The sequence below is a fragment of the Rhamphochromis longiceps genome, linkage group LG23 (assembly GCF_057381845.1).
Source record: "Rhamphochromis longiceps isolate RC_006_pf linkage group LG23, R_longiceps_female_GT1.1, whole genome shotgun sequence".
NCBI classification, from domain to species: Eukaryota; Metazoa; Chordata; class Actinopteri; order Cichliformes; family Cichlidae; genus Rhamphochromis; species Rhamphochromis longiceps.
In genome coordinates, this window is record NC_140578.1 from 25,772,873 (window position 1) to 25,797,384 (window position 24,512).

Sequence of the window (24,512 nt, forward strand, 5' to 3'; positions counted from 1 at the left end):
TTACAAGTCAGTCCTGCAAGTTGAAACTCGATGGGTCAGAAAAACACCACTTTTTGGGAATAGAAGTCAAGTCTTATTTCATTTTAAAGCTTTGAGTTATTCTTTTTAAATGTTTTTTTGTTTTCCAGAAAGGAAAAAAAAACTAAATAAAATTTCACAACTGCTTATGCAATTCACCAAAACACCCAGAAAGCTCAAAACGATGAAATTTTATTTCTAAAAAATTATTATGTCCTATTGTAAACATAAGTAATTACATGCAAATTAATTTGAGTTTAGTTCATTTGTATTAAGTTTAATTAATTGGGTTTCACGTCACTTTGAAGTGTACCAAGAGAGAGTTGCTACACAAAGAAACCAGAATAAAGCATCTTATTTTGAAAGTGTCGGCAGACGGAAGCGCTAAGGGGTACTGAGCTACCTCCTGGAGATAAAGTCGTCGTCACGGTCTTTAGTCACGCACTTGAAAGATGTCTGCAGGAAAACAAGGAGACGCTCTGTGCTTCTTTATCAACGGGAAAAAGGTAGGTTTAGAGTTTTTTTAATGTTATCATAGCGACCGTTTTGTTTTCTGACAGATAAAATCTGCACAGTTAGCAATTTCCGAGGTGACTTTTTACCTCGCGCTGCTGTTAGCAAAACTCTTAATATCATTTTTAGACAAGCACAGGTGAGTTAAAGTAAAACGTTTGCAAGTTGGAGGTGTAATGACCTTCACACATGTTGCGAAGTGAACAAAAATGCAGGAAGAAGAAGACCTTAGAAAGCTGTCATCTATATTGGTTCTGAAAAGGTAAGGTGCAGAATAAGTGCAAGCACACACAGGACTGCGCATATTCTTACGAGTTTGTAAAAGAGAAACAAAATGGGCATTAAAAAAACTGAAAGCAGGCCAAGTTCTGCAAATCAAAGAGAAAACACCTGGCTGACTCACGCTGAGCGACAGTTTCTTTGTGTACCACACCGTTCAAACTTCTCCATCTTGGCCTCAAAACAAGATCCTGAGATTTCGGTGCAGGACTTTATGGCTCAGGGTGCTTTCACACGTGCGGTGTCAAGTCGTTTTTCCACCTCTTGCAGTGTATTTATGCAGGTGTGAACACAGTAATCGTTAGGTGTACATTACACATGTGAGCTAAAAACGTCCCATATGCGTTGTATTCTCAATGCATGGAGGTGCTTTAGATGTGCAAAGGTCTATACGGGCTAGCAACCAGCTGTGAAAGGAACGTAAATCCTCAGTTTTCTCACACAGCGCCTTCATCCTGTTCTCACTTTCGTTGCTCCTGCCCCAAAACCATCCGGCCAATGAGCGGACTCGGTGTTCTCACGTGGTTTGTAGTGACGCAATTTGGTTGGCTTGGAGGTCACTTTTGTTTTCACACAGAGAAAAAATTAACCAAAAGCTACAAGTTTACAAACTCATCAGCTGATTAGGACCAGAGTAAACAAGCTACAGGTTTGAAAACGCCCTAACATACCTCAAGCTGGAAGGATGTGCAACCAAAGCACAGGTGCTCTTCAACGTTGTCAAGTCCAGTTCACACTTCTTATTTAGACACGTGTGCCCAACATCCACCCATCCAACATCAGTTGTAGGTCGACTGGCAAGTAACGAGGTGGCCTGCAGAGAGGAGATCCAACATTAGAAGGCATGGTGCTCTACCAACAACCTTTACTCTGATGGTGGATTACAGGACGTCCAAGAAAAGTGGACAGGACGCCGTCTTCATCAGTGGTGCTGAGGTCGAGCAGGTAACAAGCTTGGAAATCCTTGAGGATCTGACGAGGTCTCTGTAAACCGCCTGTAAGATAAAGAAGTCCCTGAATCTATTCACCTCCTGAACAGGTCGTAACAGGTCAATACCTCTCCGACTTCTATTGTAACTAGGGCTGCCACGATTAGTCGACTAGTCACGATTACGTTGACTATCAAAATCGTCGACGACTAATTTAATAGTCGAGGCGTCGTTTGAAGCTTTGTAAGATCACAAAAGAGGCAGGAATAAGTAGTAGGATTTAAGAGTGTAATAACGGACTGAAACAGAAGATGGCAGCACTGCATATAAAAGGATGCCAGCTGCCGTTAAACCCCGAAGAAGCAGCTGTGTCCCAGAATTCATAGCGTGGCCCAGCTCAGTTTCCAACAATGGCGGCAGCTAGTTAGTTTTAATATTACTCTTATTACTCTTTCTGTGTCACAAAATAAACGTTTAACATATTTTCAGGCGAGAATGTAGCTGTGTAAACCTCAAATATCTGCTCAGTTTATCAAGACACCACATATTTTCAAAAGCGCTCCGACGTTTTCAGAGACGTCTGTTACCCACTAGCTCGATAGCTAGCCGGGGGCAAGGCTCACTACAGCCTGTGAGAACACCGGACTCCCGGCAGATCGTTTTCAAACACACCGCTGTCTTTCGCTGCTCAGGTTAAAAAAAAAAAAAAAAAAAAAAAATATATATATATATATATATATATATATATACACACATACACACATATGTGTGTGTGTCACTTAGATAACTTAAAAATGTTATTGTTTGGCTTTTTTTTAGTATTTTATTTGTTCCTGAGTAAATCTGTTTGGCTGAGGTCAAAGTTATAGTTTTTACACAGCTGAATAAACGTCAAGCAGACAGCTGATTATCAGAAGTGTGAAATGTTAGAGAATATACTCCGGTGTCCTGTTATATTTTAGATAGCAAGGAGTTTATTAAACTTCACCGAAACAATCTGCAAATTTCATTAAAATTTAATAAACTATCATGTCTTTATTTTTAGTTAGCACATACCTTAAACACTTAAAGCTGTAAGCTAATGATAGTTATATAAGAGCAGATGCTGCTGGTGCGTCCAATTCGCAAAAATAATCTGTGACTAGTCGACTATCAAAATAATCGTTTGTGGCAGCCCTAATTGTAACCACCAGTGTGGTATTGCACCTGAACAAAGGGCTCTGCAGCAGGTAGTAAAAGCAGATGACTGCACTGTTGGCACCCAGCTGCCTGCCATCACCTGAAACGCTTCATTCAGTGTTCACGTAGCATGACCTCTGACCCCACTCATCCTCACAGTAGACTTTGGACAAATGAAATGAAATTCTTTTTTTAAACACTCAAAAAGAAACAAAAAAGTAAAGAAAACTAATTAGAAATTGCAAAACTATAACTTCTCTGAGCTGCTGTTGGGTTGCCCATAAATTAGTGGTGCGGATTTCCTTGTGCTTGTATACTAACAATAAAGTGAATAATCTGAATAGTTTTTCACTAATGATGGCAACATTATAATGCTTTTAATGCAAGAAGTCATGTGACAGTAAAATACATCATGCTGACCCCTTATAGCTCAAAAACGAAAGCAAACTGAGTGATAATTGTAGAAATATCTAAGTTAGCTTAAATGTTTAGCCTATAACTAGATTTTAATTCTACTTTTAACAAGTGGAGCTTGGTGATTAATTTTATTTAATCATAAAAATGCACATTAATTTAAATGTCAAATGTAAACTTTCACAGTAAAGTGTCATCGGTGCAGTTGACAGTTACTGTTGCCCCTGATTACATCCATCCATGTTACACCTGTCTTATATATTATTGTTCTTCTTAGAGATAAAACTCTAACATAGAGCTGGGCGACAGAACGATATGTATTGCGAAATAACTTTTTCTCGATAGAAAAATGAAACTATTGCGATAGACCTCATCTCTCTCTCTCTCTTCCTCTCTTATAAAAAAAAATGAATAGCCAATACAAATTAAGTAGCGCAGAGCCGAACCAATCACAGCCGCAGTGTCACGTCACGTAACTTGTTACGTACAGCTCAAGTGCCAAGCCGCACATGTGTATTTGTTTGGGAAGCAGCCAGCCGCCATGCCGGCCGGGTAATGGAGGAAATGAGTGTGCCGACTAGAGGAAAAATCAACCGAGAGCTTGGGTGACCAGGTTACCAAAGAGAACACCGATGACGGTTCCAATGCCGGAGAGATTGTCGAAAGGAAAGGCCAGAGAAGTTCTGTAGTGTGGAGGTATTTCGGCTATTTGAAGTCTGACAAAAAGAGTAACGCGCACTGTAAATTGTCCCAAAAGCATGTTCCCACAAAGTCTGGAAATACAACAAACCTTTTTTATCACCTGAAGCAGTGCCACCCACTAAAGCACGCTCAATCTCTGACTGAAAGCGCTAATTCGTCATCGAAAACAACCAGGGGAATCCCTGCGAAGCAGCAACAGTCAATTGAGTCGGCTTTCTCCAGCGTCTTACCATATGACATAAAAGCTAAGAGACATAGCAACATAACGAATGCCATAGCTTACTGTCTTGCTAAAGACATGATACCAATAAACACGGTCGAAAAGGAAGGATTCAAGCAGCTAATTAAGGTACTGGATCCTCGTTACCAACTCCCTGGACATAAACATTTCTCTCAGACAGCGCTTCCAAAGCAATATTATATAAGTTAGTCAATTTTGTCTCTTCTGTAAAATAAACGAAGATTTATTTTTAGAATTAATATTTTATTTCTAAGTGGAACTGACACTTTAGTCTGTTTTGTTCTATTTTGAAACTTAAATGCTTTAGCGGCTACCTTTTGTGTAGTTTGTAATATTTGCCTTTATTTTGCCTAAACTGAAGCCTCATTTTAAGTACATCTGCCCTGTTTAACTTATTATGGGAAATAAATATTTAAATCAAAACAAGCTGCTGATTATTTCACATTGTACTTGTGAGCAACAGCACATTTAAATCTTACATGTATAGTTATTTGGCTTATATCGTGATATATATCGTTATCGAAAAAAAAACATATCGCGATATGAAAAAAATCTTATATCGCCCAGCTCTACTCTAACATTAAACTGACCGTCATCTAAGCTGTAGGCAGCAGAAGAAACGTGCTGTACATTCAACACACAATCTGTTTAGTGCTTGACGTACCTCGTCACGTCTTCCACAGGCAGATGTGCCGATTACGTGCCCTCACTTGTTGCTTGTTTCTGATCAGATACACTGTAACAACTGCCCTTTGTCTCCTCTCGTCCGACACAAATGGAGTTTTCTATCTCTTAACTATCACTTAGATAGCAGGCAGTGATCCACATGTGACTTTGAACATGGTTAATAAAATATTCAAATCACACAGATTATGAAGTCTTACCAGTGGAGATTTTAGAAACGATTCGGTGTGTTCTCCTGGTGCCATATTGTCTTGGTTCTGGTGGGGTTTTATTTTATTTATTTATTTTTTTTAAATGCTTGAATGACTTGTAGGCTGGTGTTAAGTGGCTTAACAACCAAAAGAACATACTGGGAGTAGGTCGAGTGAAAAAGCGGTCAGTGTCCAAAGAAAAGCTTTGAAAGACCTTTAGAGAGCCAGGAGAAATATTGATCAAGAGTGCTTTAAAGTATTACAGGATAGTCTGGCTGCTTGGTGACAAAGTATAAAGAAATGAGGGCTGGCTCAAGACTTTTGCCCAGCACTGTATAAGCAAAATAAATGCAGATGTTAGAACTAATTTTCTTTGGTCCTGTTAAAACAGGTGACTGAGAACCATGCCGACCCGGAGACGATGCTGTTGCCCTTCCTCAGGCAGAAGAGTATCCTTCAGACCAGTTTTCAGTTCACCTTCGCTGTTTAAATGTTAATACTGGTGCTGTCAGCTGCGTTAAAACAGGCTAATCCGCGTTAATGCAGATTGGGCCCGTGTAAGGGTTACTCGGCATTAACGCGTTAATGCGGTTTAAACGCGTTAATGCTGTCATCACAACTAACGCGATTAACAATTAACCCATCTGGAGCGCAGACTGACTCAAAATCCCTGAAATGTCTGTCAACGCATTTCAGGCAGTTTGTCCGTTCTGTGCTCCAGATGGGTCGAGTGTGTTTTTTAAAAAAAAAAAAAAAAAAATTTAATCGTGATGACCGTGTTAATGCTGACAGCCCTAGTTAATACCTTAGTTGTAAGCATTCGGTGGACTTGTCTTTATCCTTGACTGTTGACTTCAGTGAAATTAACTGGAACCAAGTACGGCTGCGGCGGAGGAGGCTGTGGAGCGTGCACAGTTATGGTGTCGCGCTACCAACCTGCAACGAAATCCATCATGTATCCTTTATGACGTCACACCACCTGATACTGCTGGGGGTTTTTTGTTTTTGTTTTTTTTCCCCATTTTTGGTCATTTTGTGGCTGTCTGTGCATATTTAATGCAAATATCAAAGTTTAAGATGAACTTTAAGATTCAGACTGCTCTAAATACTCAAGTTTTTTCCTACTTTTTAATCTGCACATTGGCTTTCAGTGTTTTTAGACCTTTTAGGGTCTCATAGAGACAGGGGTTTAAATGGCTTGTTTCAGGGGAAGAACTGAAGGACTCCTTAATGCGCCAGTATCAAATACATGAACTATGAATCATGCCACTGTAGAAGAGTCCATAAATATATAATCGAGGGGGAAAAAGTGTGAGTTCTGTGCTGTCAACCAACTTCACACTGTTTATGATTAATATGTGAGCAGCTAAAAGATGCCAGTGCAGTTGAACATCTGCTGCTGTCAGTGTATGTTTCACTTGGGCACAACGTCAGCCTTAGGACTGGAAAAATCAATTTGTTTGGTCTCTCAGCCTCTTTAAGTGAAATTAGATTTGCAGAAAACAGGAGAGAGTGTAAGTGTTGGCTTGTAATGAGCAAGCCTGGTATGGATGACCACACTGAACTTGTTGGCTAATGGTCACTTCCCTCCCTGACAATGAAACAATACAGTCTGTTTGACTCATTCACCTTCCTGTAGCTGAGGAGGAGATAATGGGACACACACTGAGAGGAATCTGAAACGATGTTGAACAGAGATTTTAAAAATGAAGGACAAAACCACCGAACAGTTTAAAGCTGTCAGGTTTAGGGGATTTTTTTTTTTTTTTTTTTTTTTTTTTTTTGCCACAATCAGCCTTATTACACGGTCTAAAGCAGTGGTGGGGAGCTCCAGGCCTCAAGGGTCGGTGTCCTATAGGTTTTAGGTATCGCCCTGAGTCAACACACCTGAATCAAATGATTAGTTCATTACCAGCTTCTGGAAAACTTCGAGACATGTTGAGGAGGTAATTTAGCCATTTGAATCAGCTCTGTTGGATCAAGGACGCGTCTAAAACCTGCAGGACAGCGGCCTTTGAGGCCTGGAGTTGCACCACACCAGGGCCCGTATCCCTAAAGAATCTTTGTGCAAAAAGTGGCTCCTAGCGGCCAAATTCTAAGAAACTTCTCAGAGTCATGACGTTTTCTTAGAATTTCCCCTAAAAGTGACACGACAATCCCAGTTAATATAAAAGCTATTCCTCAAGATTCCTAGCGCTTAAAAGGGCTCCTAAGGCGAGATCTGCTAAGAGCAGGGAAGAGGACTTTTAGTGGCTTAGGAGTTCCCCTAAGCAGCTGCACAAAATGGCCAACAGAAGAGGCAGGAGAGATGTCCTGCAAACACTGGATGACAGGGAATTATTGAGATGCTACAGATTGGATCGTGCAGGAATCATGTTTGTGGTGGATCTCCTTAGAGATGCAATTACTTCACCAACTCGACGCCACAACGCTATTACACCGGAGACTAAAGTAATCACAACCCCGAGGTATTTGGCAACTGGGAAAATGCAACAATGCAGCAGTGATGACTTGGGTCTGCAATCACAGACATTGCTAAAAGCTGAGCCGTGTTACCCTCGTTAAGACCACACTGGACTTGTAACGTTGTGATTTCTACTTCATTAAGGACAGCCTCTTGAGATAGGCAATCTTGTTTTCAACGGGGTCCATATGGGAGTGAAAGTACAAAATATGCCAGCTAGGATATTTATGAGCAAATAAGACACGAATCATTATTTGAACAGGGTGTAATGAGTTTAAGTTTTCACATATTTTAGATTCTAATGTTAGGCTATAACCCCTACAGCTTACTATTCATTTTCCAGATATTTTCTTGAATGTGAAATATTATTTACAATTACAGTCAGCATAAGATTAGAGTATATAATATGTTTATTGATTTGAGGGTACATCCTTTGCTCATTATCACCAAAAGCTCATTTCCATCAAACTTGTAGGATCAACCAATCACGGCTTTTGAAATGATGACTCATACCTAGCAACGGGGTCAACCACACCTCCTCACTAAGATAGGATTTTCCATCCATTCCTTGCTCAGAGTTCACTGAAAATGTTCTGGAATCACTTCTAAGCTAAAACTCCTGGCAAGGAATTTTTAGGTTAAGTTAGGAGCTCTCTGAGAGGATTCTCAGAATCTTTAGGGATACGGGCCCAGATCTTTAAAAAAAAAAAACAGACATGGTGAGTATCATTTTGGTATTTTACTTGCGCACATTATCTTCACTGTGGCTGAAAAATTCCCTTCGTGGCACGCACGAGGGCTGTTCCTGCATCCAGTAGAATCTCTGGATTAGTTTGGGGTTATATTCTTGAACGTTTCACCCTGCTTGTTTTGTTTCACAACATGTCCTAGCTGTCAAAGAATCCTTCCACCAGCTCTGGCTCCGGTTTTGGATCCAAAAGTTAGTTTAGCTGGAACTTGGCTCAGCTATGTTTATACTTAGTATCACAAACTATAATATATTTTCCTGTGACTAGTGCAGGTGGTGCTGAGACGATAGCAGGCAGAGTGGAAACACTGGTAATACTGGTCCACATTGCATCACTTTAAAATAAAAGGTGCTGTACTTACTGCTAGTAGGTCTAACAGTAGCTGTGTGCACTGTAACAGATGAAGCCCCTCCCTGTGGATGCACAGTTGGGATGTTGACAGTAACATTTGGTTTGTCCTGAAGATGTGGGTTCGGGTTAGGGCTGCTCAATTAATCGAATTTTAATCACGATTACGATCTGGGCTTTCAACGATCATTAAAAATGACTGAGCCGATTATTAGCACCTCCCTCGTGCTTTACTCTCGCGCTGCTCCGTGTGGCAAATCGAGCGCACCTCTCTGCATTTCGAACACACGTCACAACAATTAAGAGGACCGAGGAAGCAGAATTTATTTGGAGAGGAGTGACTGCCGTTGGTTGAAAAGAGGTAAAAAAAAAAAAAACCTTCAGTGGTGTGGAAACATTATGGGTTGGCGGAGTCAGACGTGGATCAAGTAGACACAGTGTGTAAACTTTGCTACGGTGTCGTAGCTGCACCACAGAGCAACACTGCAAAGTTCACTAAACATAGATGTTTACATTTTTCATTTATTTTTTTTATATTGCAAACATTTGCACTGTTATCAGTATTTGCACACTATTTTATATTATTTTTAATGTCATTATTCAATACATTGTTATTGTTAACCCTTTAAAGCCGGTCAGAGCGGCATGCTCCGTTTTGCGTAACTATTTTTAAATCCCTGTAGAACCTGAACTTTGTAAGCTAGCGCAATAATTTGTTTTGCATATGAAACCAGAGGAGTTGTACTTACATCTGATGCCATCAGCTTGTCCTCTGTCACGGTTTTCTTCCACATATAGCTTTGCAAAAATTGCATAAAAAGCGCTTGCAGGAACAAAAACCTAATATTCCAGAAACACGCTTTGACGATCCGATCAGCTGTTCGTAACACTTCCCACATTGAACAAGACGTCAACGCGAACTATCGCATGTACGTCATTTCCTGCCCGAAACGGGAAGTGATGTCATTTTCGCGGAAAATGAAGTTTTTGGTGTGTTTTTTTTTTTTTTTTTTTTTTTTTTTTTTTTTTAAACTTGCAGGCCTTAAAAGCCTATACTGGTGCTTTTATAAGTCATGTTTGACTTTTCTGAATTTGTTTCTGGGATGCTTAGAACTCGAATTGCACTGCTTTAAATAGTTTATTTTGATGCACATGCTGTTTTATTTGCATCATAGGATTGTTTTTTTGTTTTTCCTGCAGTATATAAAAATTGCTGTATCTCCAAAATAAAACTATGAAGACACTCAAAATAAATTTCCTGTTGTAAACTATTTTTTGCAACTTTTTTTTTTTATTTAAAGTTTTGAGGGATAAGCCTCTTAAATTTCTCCAAGTAGAAATATATGTAAAAAAACAAAAAACAAATGATTTTTTTTCTTTTTTTTTTTTTTTTGTAGTTTATTGCACTTTTTTGCAATTAATGTAGTTACTATGGACTTAATGCATATATATTATTAAAATATGGGCTATAACAGTTGTATTGATGTATAGCAACTTGAAATGCTCCCACAAATGGCACTACAGCATGTAAAAATATAATATAAGCTCTGGCGGACTTGGTTCTATGGTAGGTCTTAAAGGGTTAAATAAATATCGTCAAATAATCGAGATCTCAATTTCAGTGAAAATAATCGTGATTATCATTTTTGCCATAATCGAGCAGCCCTAGTTCGGGTGTTCTGTGCAGGTCTTTTCTTTGTGGAGATAGTTGTAGAGAAGAAGCTTTAGAAAACAGTACAGGTGCATGTAGTGTTGTTTTAGTGGTATTACTGCTTAATCTGCTAATACTTGCCTTAAGTCACCTTTACTTGTACCATCAGCCATTACTCAGCCAACGCCTGCCTGCTGCCGCTCTGTCAGCTCCACGGAGCCGCAGTCACCACAGTGGAGGGCATTGGCAGCACCAAGACCAGGATCCACCCAGTGCAGGTCAGTTCCAGGGACACCCCTGTTATTTATGTCATCTACGTTTATTTGGAAAGTTCGCTTTTATTCCAAAACATTCCTCCTGATGAGTTGTTTGGCTAATTCTGTGATTACATTTTAATGGCCAACTTTATTTACATGCAAACAAACTGTAAACCAAGTGGGGGGGGGAAAAAAACAACTGCAAACACAAGATAAACTGTTAGGTTTGTGGTTATGTCCTTCCAGGAGCGAATAGCCAAGGCTCACGGCTCCCAGTGTGGCTTCTGCACTCCGGGGATGGTGATGTCCACGTACACTCTGCTGAGGAACAAACCGCAGCCCACCATGGACGACATCACCCAGGCTCTGGCTGGTGTGTTCACTCTCATTTGAGTTGTTTGTTTTTCTGCTGTCATAGTTTGTCACATGTAACGGTGAATAGTTGTGTTGCCCAACTTTTGTCCTTCCTGTCAGTAAATGGTACAGTCACTCTCTCCAGTCAGCTGAACACACAGTACTTTTTTAGGAGAGTAACCACTCTGACTTAAAAGCATTCAGATATTCTACTTTTTTCTTGGGGGCTCTTTTGAATTTTGAAGATTATGGCTTGTAGTTAATGAAAATCAGAAATCCAGTATTAATTATGGGAATATTTATTGAGATGAATAAAAAAAGATTTGTAGTACAGAAATGTCCAGACTGTAGGAGTCAGGTAAGGCGTGTTGGCTGGCAGGTCAAGTTTATTTATAACTAACTCGGTCACACTAGCTGCAGGGCTCGCAAAATTTCAAAATCCCTGGTAGCCCTTCAGGCAGGGACTCTTCAGTTTTTGGTAGCCCAAAATAAATTTAAGTAGCCTGAATTTAAAAAAAAAAAAAGAGCAATTTTTTGATTGATTTGTTTCCTGTTTTGTTTCCTTTACAATATTGTACTTTAATGTATAATATTGTAAAGGAAACAAAACATTAATCAAAAAATTGTTGAAATGCAAATTACAACATTGTATAAAAATTACAATCATCAACTCAAATACTTGGTTCTGATTGAACAGAAATTTCTATGAACTTGTAAGAACTAGGGCTGGGCGATATATCAAAAATTTATCGTTACCGAAATTTATGACTCTCATCGACGTCATTTTGCCCATGTCGGTAAATTCGGTATTTAAAAAAAAAAAAAGAAAAAAAAAAGAAAAGGCATGTGCAGGTTGGCGATGTTCATGTCCCTTTAAGACGCTGTGCTACGTTACAGACTTGACGGGGTGGAGTCACATGACTCTACTACCTGTAACAAGACGAGACACGGGTGAACAAATGGAGGACGATTTAAATGTTGAAGCAGCAGCGACGGAGGTAGAGCTGGTGGAGGAGGAAGAGGAGATGCTTGTTAACAAAAAAAATGCATCATCAATCGTTTGGCAACATTTTGGATTCAACAAGGATGATATTGATCAAAAAAATTGTTAAATGTAAACTCTGCAAAAAGACTGTTGCGTCAAGTCAAGGTAACACAACCAACCTCTTCCGCCACGCAGCACAACCATGTGATTCAATTCGAAGACATAAAAAAAGCTCAAAGCGAGAAGAGAGTAGGAGGACCAGCAAAAACGTCTTCCTCCACCAGGCAGCGGTCAATAACCGAAGCATTTGCTAGTACTCAACTATATGAGCGAACTTCAAAAAGATGGCAAGAAATCACAAATGCTATAGGCTACCACATAGCAAAAGACATGGCTCCTATTGCTACAGTGGAACGCAACGGGTTCAGACACTTCATATCTCTTGTCAATTATTTTCATGAACTCCCATCACGAAAATATTTTTCAAAAACTATCATTCCCAGCATGTACAGCACAGAGAGGGAAAAGGTTGCTGCTGAATTGAGATACGTTAAGCACGTTGCAGCCACATCCGATCTCTGGTCCAGCCGTGCAATGGAGCCGTATATTAGTCTCACAGTTCATTACATCGACAACAAATGAGAGCTGCGTACCAGAGTGCTCGAGACGGCCTATTTTCCATCTGATCACACGGGGGAGATGGTTGGACAGGGGTTGAGAGCGATGCTGTCTGCATGGAACATCAGTGAAGAGGACCTTGTTGCTATAACAACTGACAACGGCCCAAATATTGTGAAAGCTGTCAAGCGGGTTTTCAGTTCTGGAGGAAACATTGTGACATGCCTCAGATCCTGCCTGAAACCTGACATGGTCAATATGCTTGTGTTTCTTAGCAAGAACCTGGAGTAAACACTACTCAGGTAAACATCTACAACAGTAGTTTGACTGAACCGCTCAGGATACCAAGTCTGCTGCTGCCCCTTGTTGAAGTGCCCTGTTCAAGCCCTGCCTAATTTTAACTATCAGTGTTCTATTGAAGTTTTTTGCAAACAGCACTATTTAATGTTTTTGTTTAAGAGTTTATAGTTTTCACTAGTCACATGGCAGTGTTTAGTATTTATTATAGTTTTTTCTGTGTTCAATTGACATTTGTGTTTGACATTATTTGTTTACAAGTTATAGTACCTCAAGGCCTTAGCAGAGAGGCCTTTGTCCATGATGGCATTACATTTGCACAATCATTGTTTACTTTGTGAATAGCCAATGTGAAACATATTTATTATTAAACTATTTTGTTTACAAGGGATACACATTTTTTTTTTTTTTAGAGAGCATGGTTACATATTGTATCCTACACTTTTTATTTTGTTCAGTTAATAAATCTTAACCACTAAAAGTACTTGCTACTATTGTCTTCATTTATTTTCAGTGACATTTTACAGTCCTTTAAAGTGGTAATAATATAATTGCAATGAATAGGTCTAGGGGGAATAATATTATCAAAATAACTGGAGGAACTATGCTGCCTGCCACAGCCCCATCAAATGGAAAAAAAAATGTTTGTTTTTTGGCACTTGGGGTGGTTATCAACCTCGATAACGATAAATGGACAACTGCTCAATTTATCGTGATATTGATTTTAGGCCATATCGCCCAGCCCTAGTAAGAACTGTGTAGGACATGAATCACTCTGTGTCAGATCCTGAATTTGAAATTTCCACTGAAGTCACAGGTAAGAGGCAAGTGGAACCAAGATCGAGGCCATTTGCTTTTTGAAGTTTGCAAAGACTGCTAAATTGTGCCAGTGGTAGTTCACTCTTTGCAACATAGTACGCTGTTTTAAACTGATTTTCAGGTTTATTTTAAGTATGTAATTTGCAATTACTGCTCAGTATTGCAGACTGAGCAATATGTGCTTCTTTTGTGGTTCGGACTCCTTCTGACATTTCTTTGGAGGTGGAGGAACATCACAGTAATTGCTTAAAGGAGCTTCTTCGACATCTTTAAGAGTTCTAAACAAATGTCTGTCCTCCTCCAGAAAATCTTATGTACGCAAACACGCGTTGCAACTTCTTATCTTGTGCGCGTTTTTTATTTTGACAGCGAATGCGCACCTGCGGACCACTTATGTGCAGCCCTGGTTATTTAGCTCATCATATTGCAGCCACAGAAATTCTTTTGTCCATGAAACCATAAAGCTGCACTTTCTTTTTGCCTTATAGTCTGATTTGTCATAACTTCTCCGTTTTGTGGTAAGCTTTTCTTTGGCTGTCACTTCTTCACCCTGACCTGTCTTATTTGGCTCAGCAGAACTAAAATATATATCCTGCTGCTTTTACACACGGACTCACATAAGCTCAGCGATTCTCTGCGCGATCAACCTCTCACATGTTTAAGCTGCGGGAGATTTCACTTGTCATGTTTGCATAGTAAGCTAACGATTGATAAGACGATGTCAGAGGAATTGGTGCACAAATGATCATCACTCACAGATCAGTGCTGTCGCTCTCTATACACAGTTCGCACGATTGCAAAGTGAAAGCAAAAAAACAAGCGCAAATTCAAACGCGATTTCAATATGTCACATATTGACAGCGGCTCACCGATGCCAATGACATAATTACCCAGCTACATTTCTGAAAGAATGCAAAAGCATTGACATATATTTTTCCTTCCTACGATAGGCCAAAAGGGCAGGGCAGAGATAGATTTTGGTAGCCCGACTGGAAAAATCGCTAGCCCCGGGACGTCGGGCTAGCGATTTTGCGAGCCCTGAGCTGACTTTTGACAAATGCTGGTTGGAGAATGGGACGCCATTCCACATTAGTGTGTGACCAGCATGAGGAGGAGGTGCCAGGCTGCTATCCCTGCGCAAATACTTTTTGTGTAAAGCTTATTTATTTTTAAAAACATTTGAAGATGATTAATTAAAGGCCGGTCGAAGCGGGCACGCTCCGTTTTGCATAACTATTTTCAATCCCGGTAGAATTGCAACCACATAAGCTAGCGGAATAATTTTTTTTCTTTTTTCTTTTTCTTTTTTTGCATAAAACCGGAGGACTTGCATCTCATGCATTCAGCTTGCGCTAGGTCATTTCCTTCCACATATAGCTTTGCAAAAAATTGCATAAAAAGCACTTGCAGCAACAAAAACCTAATATTCCAGAAACACGCTTTGCCGATCCGATCAGCTGTTCAGAACACTTCCTATGCTGGAGTAAATGTTAGCGCGAACTATCACATGTCCGCCATCGACTGCCAAAACCAGAAGTGACGTCATTTTCATGGGAAACATAGTTTTTCCCTACAGGGAATTTAATAAGATTTATTGTTGTTTATAAAAGTCATGTTTGACTTTATGCCTTTCTGTATGGTTCCTGGGATGCTTAGAACTCAAATTGCACTGCTGGAAATGGTTTATTTTGATGCACATGCGGTTTTGTTTTGTTTTTGGTTTTTTTGCAAATTTGCATTATAATAATTATTTTCCTGGAGTATATAAAAATTGGTGTATCTCAAAAATGAAACTATGAAAACACTCAAAATAAATTCCTGTGGTTGGAAACTATTTTGTGCAACTTTTTGCATTTACAGTTTTGAGGGATAGACCTCTGAAATTTCTCTAACTAGAAATATGTAGAAAAACAAACAAAATAAAACAAAGATGATTCTCAATTTATTTTTTGTAGTTTATTGCACTTTTTTGCAATTTATGTAGTTACTATGGACTTAATACATACATACATATTTTTGAAATTTGGGATATAACGGTTGTATTGATGTATAGCAACTTGAAATGCTCCCAAAAACACTACAGTGTGTTTATTTTAAAAAAAAAAAAAAAAAAAAAAAAAAAAAGTGAGCTCTGGCGGACTTGGTTCTATGGTGGGCCTTAAAGGGTTAAGTCTTGAGTTGCATCTGCAGGTGTTCTTGAGGCCCTCTCCTCTCCGTGAACGTGGCATTTCGGCTTCATGCCTGGACAGCAAACTAGTTACTCTTAAAAACTTGTGGTGAAAATCTGTGTCAGACCTCACTTGGACATCACAGTTAGGGAAAATGTTTTATACAGTAATATGAGAGAGGGTGGGAAAATTGCATGAGAGCCTGCCTTGTAGTTGATGTATGTTCCTACCCTCATGTGTGATCTGCAGGTAGTGAACAAAGCCAGGTTGCAAAGAGTAGCTGGAGTCGCACGTGTTTTTATAATTCACGGCTTCTTGTTGGGGAAAACTTTGATATGTTTTGATGACATTTATCATCGAAGTAAAATGAACTCACTGTGGCGTTTCTTCAGGTAATCTGTGTCGGTGTACCGGATATCGACCCATTGTGGAAGGCTGCAGGACCTTCTGTCAGGTACACTCTAATTTAGGCAATTTTTTTCACATTTATATAAAAAGAGAGAAATGTGAGAACACGAGTATAAACAAATTGATACGTTGATGCCAACAGGAAGCCAACTGCTGCCAAGCCAATGGTGCTGCAAACTGCTGCCTCAATGGAGAGAAAAATGGTGATGAACCTGAGCAGGTGAACCTGAGTTTTTTGTTTTGTTTGGTTTGTTTGTTTGTTTGTGTTTTTGGGGGGGGGGGGGGTTCTCTTGTTTTCCTCTCATTTTACTGCTGCTGCTTTTAATGAAGCACATTCTTCTGACCTTTAACTGCTCAATCAAGCCATTAGCTTTGGTGTTGCTGTTCTTTTTATGCACTGCTCTTGAACACCTGATCAACAGTGTAACAGGCATGCTGAGGTTGTCAGGGGTGCATGAGGGCACACGGGGGTTAATCCGGGTTTATTTCTTTCTGTTTTCTTGTCTGCAGGAAAAGCCTCAGCTCTTTGACAAACTGGATCTTCTGCCATTGGATCCAACACAGGAGCTGATCTTCCCTCCAGAGCTGATTGTAAGTCATCAAAGGCAACACGAGGAAGGTCTTTAAAATTCACACTTACATCCTGGTTTGGTGCAGGAGTATCTAAAGCTCCAGTTAAACTATTGATGCTACAGTAATGTCCCTTTTCACTACAGCTGATGGCAGATACAACGAGCCCTCAAACACTCACCTTTCATGGGGAGAGGGTCACCTGGGTGTCTCCGGTTTCTCTGGAGGAGCTGATCCAGCTCAAGGCCAAACATCCCAAAGCTCCCCTGGTCATGGGCAACACCAACATAGGTCAGCAGAAAACACCCTCTGAGGTGTTTCTAACATGATTTAAAGAGTGGAAATGGAGAAAAGATTTTTCTTTGTCATTATTTGATCAAATTCAGGTTTCTAAACAAGATCAATTACTGGTTAGACTCCTGCTTTTATAAAGTGTATCGTTTTAACCCGCTGTATTTGCTTTGTGCTGAAGGTCCAGACATGAAGTTCAAAGGCATCCTACATCCGCTGATCATCTCTCCAACCAGAGTGAAGGGGCTGTTCGAGGTCTCTCAGACGCCACAGGGTGGGTAACCTACACCTTCAGCTGAGGCTCCAGCCCTCTGTTGGTGTTCATGCACAGGCAATGAGTTTATTTTAGGGTGTGCAAGAGGTATTTAAAGGAAAGATAAAGTTGGTTAATGTGCTTCCTCTCTGCAGGCGTTTGGGTGGGAGCGGGCTGCAGTTTGTCTGAGCTTCACTCTGTCTTGGAGAAGCTGGTTCCTCAGTTCCCGGAGGAGAAGACTGAGGTGTTCAGAGCACTGAACCGGCAGCTGGGGAACCTGGGAAGTGTGCAGATCCGAAACGTCGCTGTAAGGAGAAATCGCACATGTGCAATTGATTGATTGTTATTATTTGTGTTTTACTTCATTTCTAGATTTATTTTCCCCCCTCCTCCACATCCTGTTTCCATCGCTTAAATTAACCCTTGCTGTAGCACTAACCAGCCGCTGTGAAAGAGTCCCATTTAATTTTAATTACAAAGAGCAAGAATTAAAAGATTCATAGGATTTTGTTTTAACATCATCCTGATACAGGATCCTCAGTTGATATTTGCTCATATTTATTTGAACATTTAATACATCTTGTTTGAGATGTATTCATATTATTTGTAACTGGCACTGTGGTTTCTTGCTTATGGAACATAGACTTAAGTTTGAATAACGTGGACTGCTGCTTTGTGGACACTGCATCAGTGCTGGTGCGTTCCTCTCACCACATGTTGCATTTTAGCCGAGGGCGAGCAGAAAAGGCTCATTGTTTTTGTGAAATATGAAACTCCCTGATGAAGGCTTGTGTGCAGAAGCCTGTTGGAGTTCATCCAGTTGAGCTTGACTAAAGCATGAGAATGAAGCCATTTTTAAATGATTTTTAAGCCTGTAATAATAATAATAATAATGGATTGGATTTATATAGCGCTTTTCAAGGCACCCAAAGCGCTTTACAATACCACTATTCATTCACTCTCACATTCACACACTGGTGGAGGCAGCTACAGTTGTAGCCACAGCTGCCCTGGGGCAGACTGACAGAAGCGAGGCTGCCATATCGCGCCATCGGCCCCTCTGGCCAACACCAGTAGGCAAGTAGGGTAAAGTGTCTTGCCCAAGGACACAACGACCAGGACAGAGAGCCCAGGGATCGAACCGGCAACCTTCCGGTTACAGATGCGATTCCCAACCCCCTGAGCCACGGTCGCCCATGTATGTACCCATCTATCTGTTTTCAATGTCACAGGGCCAACATGTAGACGACCGTTCATGCTCACATTGACATCTTTAGAATCACCAGTTAACCGAACACCGTGGGGCTCTGGGAGGGAGTCGGAGTGAAACCACACAGACTTGGTAAGGACAAGCAAACTCCATGCAGAAAGACCCCCACTGTAGATTCTAATGCAGGACCTTCTTGCTGTGAGGCGATGGTGCAAGTATTGCTTTTGTTGCATATAAGCATTTTTTTTTTTTTTTTTTTTTTTTTTTTTTTTTTTTTTTTTTTTTTTTTTTTTTGCTGAGCTGTAGTGCTCTGCACTTATTCCAGAAGGTACTCTGAGCCCGTTGCTCATTTTACAGGGCCGATCTGTAATGGCTGCAGCTGCCGCGCACGGCTGTGACTGGGGTGTCAGGAACCGGTTAACAATAACCAGTCAAACAGTTGCTGCACAACATCAAAAAACCAACACCACATTTAAATTTCCCATAGAACTGAAAGTAAAAAGCTCCTAAGATGTTACGTTTCATGCATCGGTCTAACATTGTTTAAATGGTGCCTGAGTGGCCAAAGCTGAGGGCACAGCTGCTCTCATGCTAGCTCAGCCAGTGAAGGTCTACTGCAGATGATGAGAAATACTACTGCAATATAGTGAACGTTTCCTCATGGGTCAGACGTCATGCAAAAAATCAGCTAGACAAAGAAGAAATATCTTCGCTGTGGGCATGAGGGGGCACTGTAAGACAAGAGGGCTGGCTTCAAAGAAACTAGAACTCAAAGCCTTGAATTAAAACTTAAACTGATTATAATCTCCTCTCGTTTCTGAGTACAAGTTTAATGTGTCTGCATTTAGTCTCTGGGAGGAAACATCGTGAGTGCGTACCCCAACTCGGACCTGAATCCCATTTTGGCTGCCGGCAACTGCAAAGTCAGCGTGATTTCCAGCGGTGAGTCCAAAAAAAAAAAAAAATCAAGATGAGTGATGAATAAACAAACTGCAACTTGAACTCTATGAATTCACCAGGAGGAAGACGAGAGGTTCCCCTGAATCAGGACTTCTTCGTGGGATTTGGGAAAGTCATCCTGCAGCCGGAGGAGATTGTCGTCTCCGTTTTCATCCCCTTTTCCAGAAAGGTACACCAACTTTATTCTTTATTTGTAAGAACATGCTGCGTCTCCTCCACACTGGTGACACATATTTTACTGTGTGGCTGTGAGCGTCTGTCATAGATTATGTGCTAAAGAGAAAACGATTACTAGTGCTGCACCTCGTCTCACCTGCAGGGGGAGTTTGTTCAGGCTTTACGCCACGCACCGAGGAAGGAGGCCTCCTTCGCCACCGTGACAGCCGGGATGAGGGTGATGTTCTCAGAGAGCTCCAGAGTGGTTCAGGATGTCAGTATTTACTACGGAGGGATGGGCCCGACCACAGTCAGTGCAGCCAAAACCTGCCAGGCCATCATCAGGAGGTCTCTTTGTTTTCCCCTCAATTTCTGCTCTCTACTTTACTTCATTACTTTCTCACCTTGTGCTGATTTGCTTTTCTTCCCTTCAGGCCGTGGGACGACGAGACCCTCGGCCAAGCCTACGACATCCTTCTGGAAGAGCTGGCCCTCCCTCCTTCAGCTCCAGGAGGGAAGGTGGAGTTTCGTAGGTCTCTGACTCTTAGTCTGCTCTTCAAATTCTACCTGGAGGTCCTGCACAAGCTGAAAGCAATGGTAAAAAGAGATCTACTTTAAAGAAATAGTGCAGGGTAATGTGGTAAATCCAACTGACTTAAATTTGTTTTTACAGAATGTGATCACAGACGAGGTCCCTGAGAAGATACAACCTTTACCCAGAGAGATCCAACCTGGCCTGCAGGAGTTCCAGGTTACAAAATGGCTTTCAGAATGGTTTAACTCAAAAACAGATGTGCTTTCTTCATAAACACGACTACTTCCTCTTCCTCATCAGCCTGTCTCAAAGGACCAGAGTAACCACGATGCAGTAGGGCGTCCCATGATGCATCGGTCCGCCATCAGCCAGGCCACAGGCGAGGCTGTGTACTGCGATGACCTCCCAAAGATAGAGGGCGAGCTCTTCCTCATGGTGGTCACCAGCTCCCGACCACACGCTAAGATCACGTAAGCACCAAATGGCAACGCCAACAAGGAAAAGCCAAAAACTACAGTTCCTCTAATGGCCACAGGAGGTGTCTTGTTCATGATCACAAGTAATTATGGTCCCTTCACACAGGCAGCACTAAAAAGCAGATTCTTCTGTTGCTTGCACTGCATAATAGGTTTCCTGCTGTGTCAGCAGGACTTCCACAGGGCTGTGGACTGACATACATTTGCGCGAACAATAGAAATGCAAAATAATGGATGCATACAGGAAACATGAAGACCATGATCAGCTGCAGGAAGTGACAGGAAAGGCAGAGCAATGCAGCCAGATGGACACAGATTTGCTTAACCTTTAAAACGTTAGCCTTAAAACATGGCTTCCACATCAGCAATGCAAAGCTATCTAAAAACCTGTATTCTATCCAAAGACCACCAGATGGCGATAGCTGAGCGATGACCTCTAGGTTTTGTTGTGTGTGTGCTCCTGGTCATGCTTTGTTTCCAAAGACAGATGGTGTCACTAACAAAAAGACAGACAGCAGATCTGGCGATGTTAATACTTTCATTGGGAGTCACTGAGATTACAAGGCAGTGCATCAGGGGGCCAGATGATGGTTTGCACATATGCAGAGGAGGGATGGTGGATATTCTGGACATGGGATGTTAAAGAAAATCATGCCTGCGCAGTTATGAAGGAGTAAAGTTACATTTTGTCTCTGGCTGTAAAGATGTTTAATTCTGCTGTAAAGTCAGGCATTTTAACATGGGACTCTATGGCGACTGACTCATGCTTGGAGTCCGCCTCAAGTGGTCACTAGAGGAACTGCAGTGTTTGGCGCATTATTGTTGGTTTCACTTTTGCAATCAACATTAGGGTTGGGCGATATGTAAAAAAAAAAAAAAAATTCCAACCGGCAATTGTGAGTCCAGCAATCGTGGGCGATATATTCGCGTATGCGCAGACTTTTTGATGGGCGGAGCAATGTAATCATGCATGGTCATCACAATTAAATTTTTTTTAAACACACTCGACCCATCTGGAGCACAGAACGGACGAACTCCCAAAATGCATTGACGGAGACATTTCAGGGATTTTGAGTCAGTCTGCGCTCCAGCTGGCTTAATTGTTAATCGCGTCAAGTCGTGTTAATTCGTAAAAAAAAACACTAAAGAAAAAAGTTGCCAATGTTTTTTTTTGTTTTGTTTTGTTTTTTTTGGGGGGGGGGGGTGTTTGGGCCAGATGAAAAAGGATGTAATCAAAGCAGTGTGCTGCTTGTGCAGACGTATAGTGCGAGCAAAGCACTCAAACACGACTAACTTACATGAGTATGTACGTGTCCACCATCCGGCTGAGTATGCTTGGCTATCACCAGCTTCTGCAGCTCCATCAACAAGCATTTGGGCGCACTCTGAAGAGGGTGCAGTGGCTCGCAGTTGAAAGAGGGTGCTTTTAAAAAAAAAATACACAAATTTTTATTTTTTTTGGGGGGGGGGGGGGGGTTCTGTTGACTGCTTCTATTAGCTCCATCATTCTTAGCAAACTCACTCATGGGCAAATAAATAAATCACCCTGGTAAACTTCTCAAACACGACTAACTTGCATGAGCGATTGGACTAATGTTCATCCAATCGCCCCACCCTAGTCAACATAGACAAACTTCACTTTGGAGCTTTTGAGTTTAATTATCTTTAAATAACGAGCTTTAGTGCATTTACATTAGGAAAAAGAGGCTCTTTCTGGTGTTTTCATGCTGATATTTTGATGTTTGCTGTCTGACAGAGGGCTGGATGTGAGCGAAGCCCTACAGCTTCCCGGCGTTGTCGACGTCATCACAACCAAAGACATTCCCGGGAAGAAAGTCCGCACATCTTGCGGCTATAATGAGGAGCTGCTTGCCGAGAGCGAGGTAGAGCCTTCTGCGCACCCGCTGCTCTTTACTCACATTTAAACACTAATGGGGAAATTACGACACTCACCATATCTGCAGGTGTCGTGCATCGGTCAGATGATATGTGCGGTGGTCGCCGACACAAAGGCGCACGCCAAACGAGGAGCAGCAGCTGTAAAGATCAGCTATGAAGACCTGCCCGATCCCATTTTCACCATCGAGGTTTGACTTTTTACCCTTTGAGCATCTGCATCATGGGGAATACTATAGTTTGAGTAGTAAAACTGTTTCTGTTCCTTTACATCGGGGTGTTTTGCTCTGTTTTTTGATAATTCACTGGAGAAAATGCTAAAAGTGCAGATGGGTAAACTTTTCAACGTCACACTTTTTGTGACAGGAAGCCGTCGAGAAGTCATCTTACTTTGAACCACGACGTTTGCTTCAGAGGGGAGATGTGACTGAAGCCTTTAAAACTGTCGACAAGGTTTATGAAGGTAAAAGTTGTTTGAGAACAACGTCTGCTTTTTCTTTTTAAACTCTGCATGTTTTCTCCTCAGGGGAGATTCGAATTGGAGGCCAGGAGCATTTCTACATGGAGACGCAGAGCATGCTGGTGGTTCCCGTCGGCGAGGAGATGGAGTTCAACGTTTACATCTCCACTCAGTGGCCAACTTTGATTCAGGTAAACGGAGCAGGTGTGTGTCAGTGAACCTGAGAGTTACTCAGTGAGTAATGGCTCACCAGTGCTCACATGTTGAACATAAAAGACAAGTCAGAGCTGCAGGTGGGTTGGATCTCTCTGTGCAGGATGCTGTTGCCGAGACATTGAACATCGCATCCAACAGAGTCACTTGTCATGTCAAAAGAGTGGGCGGAGCCTTTGGAGGGAAGGTCACCAGAACCTCAGTTTTGGCTTCTATCACCTCGGTGGCTGCTTGGAAGTGAGTCCAAAGGATTAGCAAGTCTTTCACACAGGCTGGTCGGTAACCTCCAAGCCACAAATATCTGACAGAGGCCGTTCACTTTCAAAGTAAAAGGTCTACGTTACCAAAGCAATTGCAAGTAGATTTTTGTTTCAGCACCATCTCTGTAGCCACTGGCCAACTAGTGGGGAATACAGCAATTTCCTTAACAGCTGGCAGTTGCTAAGGGTCGCTTACCTTCACTCTCTGGACCTGTGTTACTGAGGCCTGAAGAGACATTAATAAAGAAAAAGAAGCTGGAAAGTTCTTACATTTTGTTTTCTTTTATTATAACTGTTTAAAGGACCAATCGTGCCGTCCGCTGTGTCCTGGAGCGCGGCGAGGACATGCTCATTACAGGAGGCCGACATCCCACCCTGGGAAAATATAAGGTACAACCAAGCGCACAGGATATACCTTCTAATTTTTTAGGTGTTGCCCACTGTTTTGATTTTATTTTATTTATTTAGTTTTTAAGAAAATTACTTTTGAATTTCAAATATACTTGGTATCGTTATTTATTGGTTAGGATTCTGAGTGTTTTGTGTGAGGGGAGCCTTCCAGCGCTTTAATTATTCAAACAGTGTGATGTAAGACAGAACCAAGGTGCAGCAGAGTCTGCAGAGAGGTTTGTGTTTGTCTCTCAGCTGTAAAGGCTGATGTGGTATTGTCTGCACTCTACCGAGCAGGCGTGAAACGTGGATGCCTAAGTTTGTGACTCCAGTAACTCAAAGAAGCGATGTAGGAGTTTTAAATCAATACCATAGGTGTATCTACTAGGAGGTTGAGCGGTAGCTCCAGTATTTTTTGTAAAGAGTTGTCTTACATTTCTTACTTTCTTGGTGGTTTACAAATGTGGGCTTTAAAGGATTTCATCTTCAGTTTTGAAAGGTTGTGACCAAAAGATCTTTAAACTTTTTAGTTTTAAAGGCGTTGTTGACTTGTGTTCGTCATCATCCTGGGAGT

At 41.3% G+C, this 24,512-nt stretch overlaps 1 protein-coding gene across 2 annotated transcripts in view; it reads left to right on the forward strand.

The window, feature by feature from the left end:
- The first annotated feature begins 394 nt into the window (after positions 1-394).
- aox6 (aldehyde oxidase 6) overlaps positions 395-24,512 on the forward strand; it is a 32,701-nt gene continuing 8,583 nt past the window's right edge. The window contains exons 1-24 of one of the 2 annotated variants that reach the window (XM_085397353.1): positions 408-524; positions 1,559-1,755; positions 5,542-5,599; positions 6,009-6,105; positions 10,532-10,640; positions 10,866-10,992; positions 16,253-16,314; positions 16,411-16,488; positions 16,779-16,859; positions 16,985-17,129; positions 17,311-17,403; positions 17,538-17,689; positions 19,441-19,534; positions 19,612-19,721; positions 19,872-20,056; positions 20,143-20,305; positions 20,382-20,459; positions 20,544-20,713; positions 22,476-22,602; positions 22,684-22,806; positions 22,982-23,078; positions 23,142-23,266; positions 23,392-23,525; positions 23,851-23,938. In XM_085397353.1, the coding sequence (XP_085253479.1) occupies positions 1,684-1,755; positions 5,542-5,599; positions 6,009-6,105; positions 10,532-10,640; positions 10,866-10,992; positions 16,253-16,314; positions 16,411-16,488; positions 16,779-16,859; positions 16,985-17,129; positions 17,311-17,403; positions 17,538-17,689; positions 19,441-19,534; positions 19,612-19,721; positions 19,872-20,056; positions 20,143-20,305; positions 20,382-20,459; positions 20,544-20,713; positions 22,476-22,602; positions 22,684-22,806; positions 22,982-23,078; positions 23,142-23,266; positions 23,392-23,525; positions 23,851-23,938 (2,568 nt within the window). In that variant the 5' untranslated portion in view covers positions 408-524; positions 1,559-1,683. Of the gene's footprint in view, positions 525-1,558; positions 1,756-5,541; positions 5,600-6,008; positions 6,106-10,531; positions 10,641-10,865; positions 10,993-16,252; positions 16,315-16,410; positions 16,489-16,778; positions 16,860-16,984; positions 17,130-17,310; positions 17,404-17,537; positions 17,690-19,440; positions 19,535-19,611; positions 19,722-19,871; positions 20,057-20,142; positions 20,306-20,381; positions 20,460-20,543; positions 20,714-22,475; positions 22,603-22,683; positions 22,807-22,981; positions 23,079-23,141; positions 23,267-23,391; positions 23,526-23,850; positions 23,939-24,512 lie in introns of both variants that reach the window. The other variant, XM_085397354.1, reaches the window with a different exon arrangement.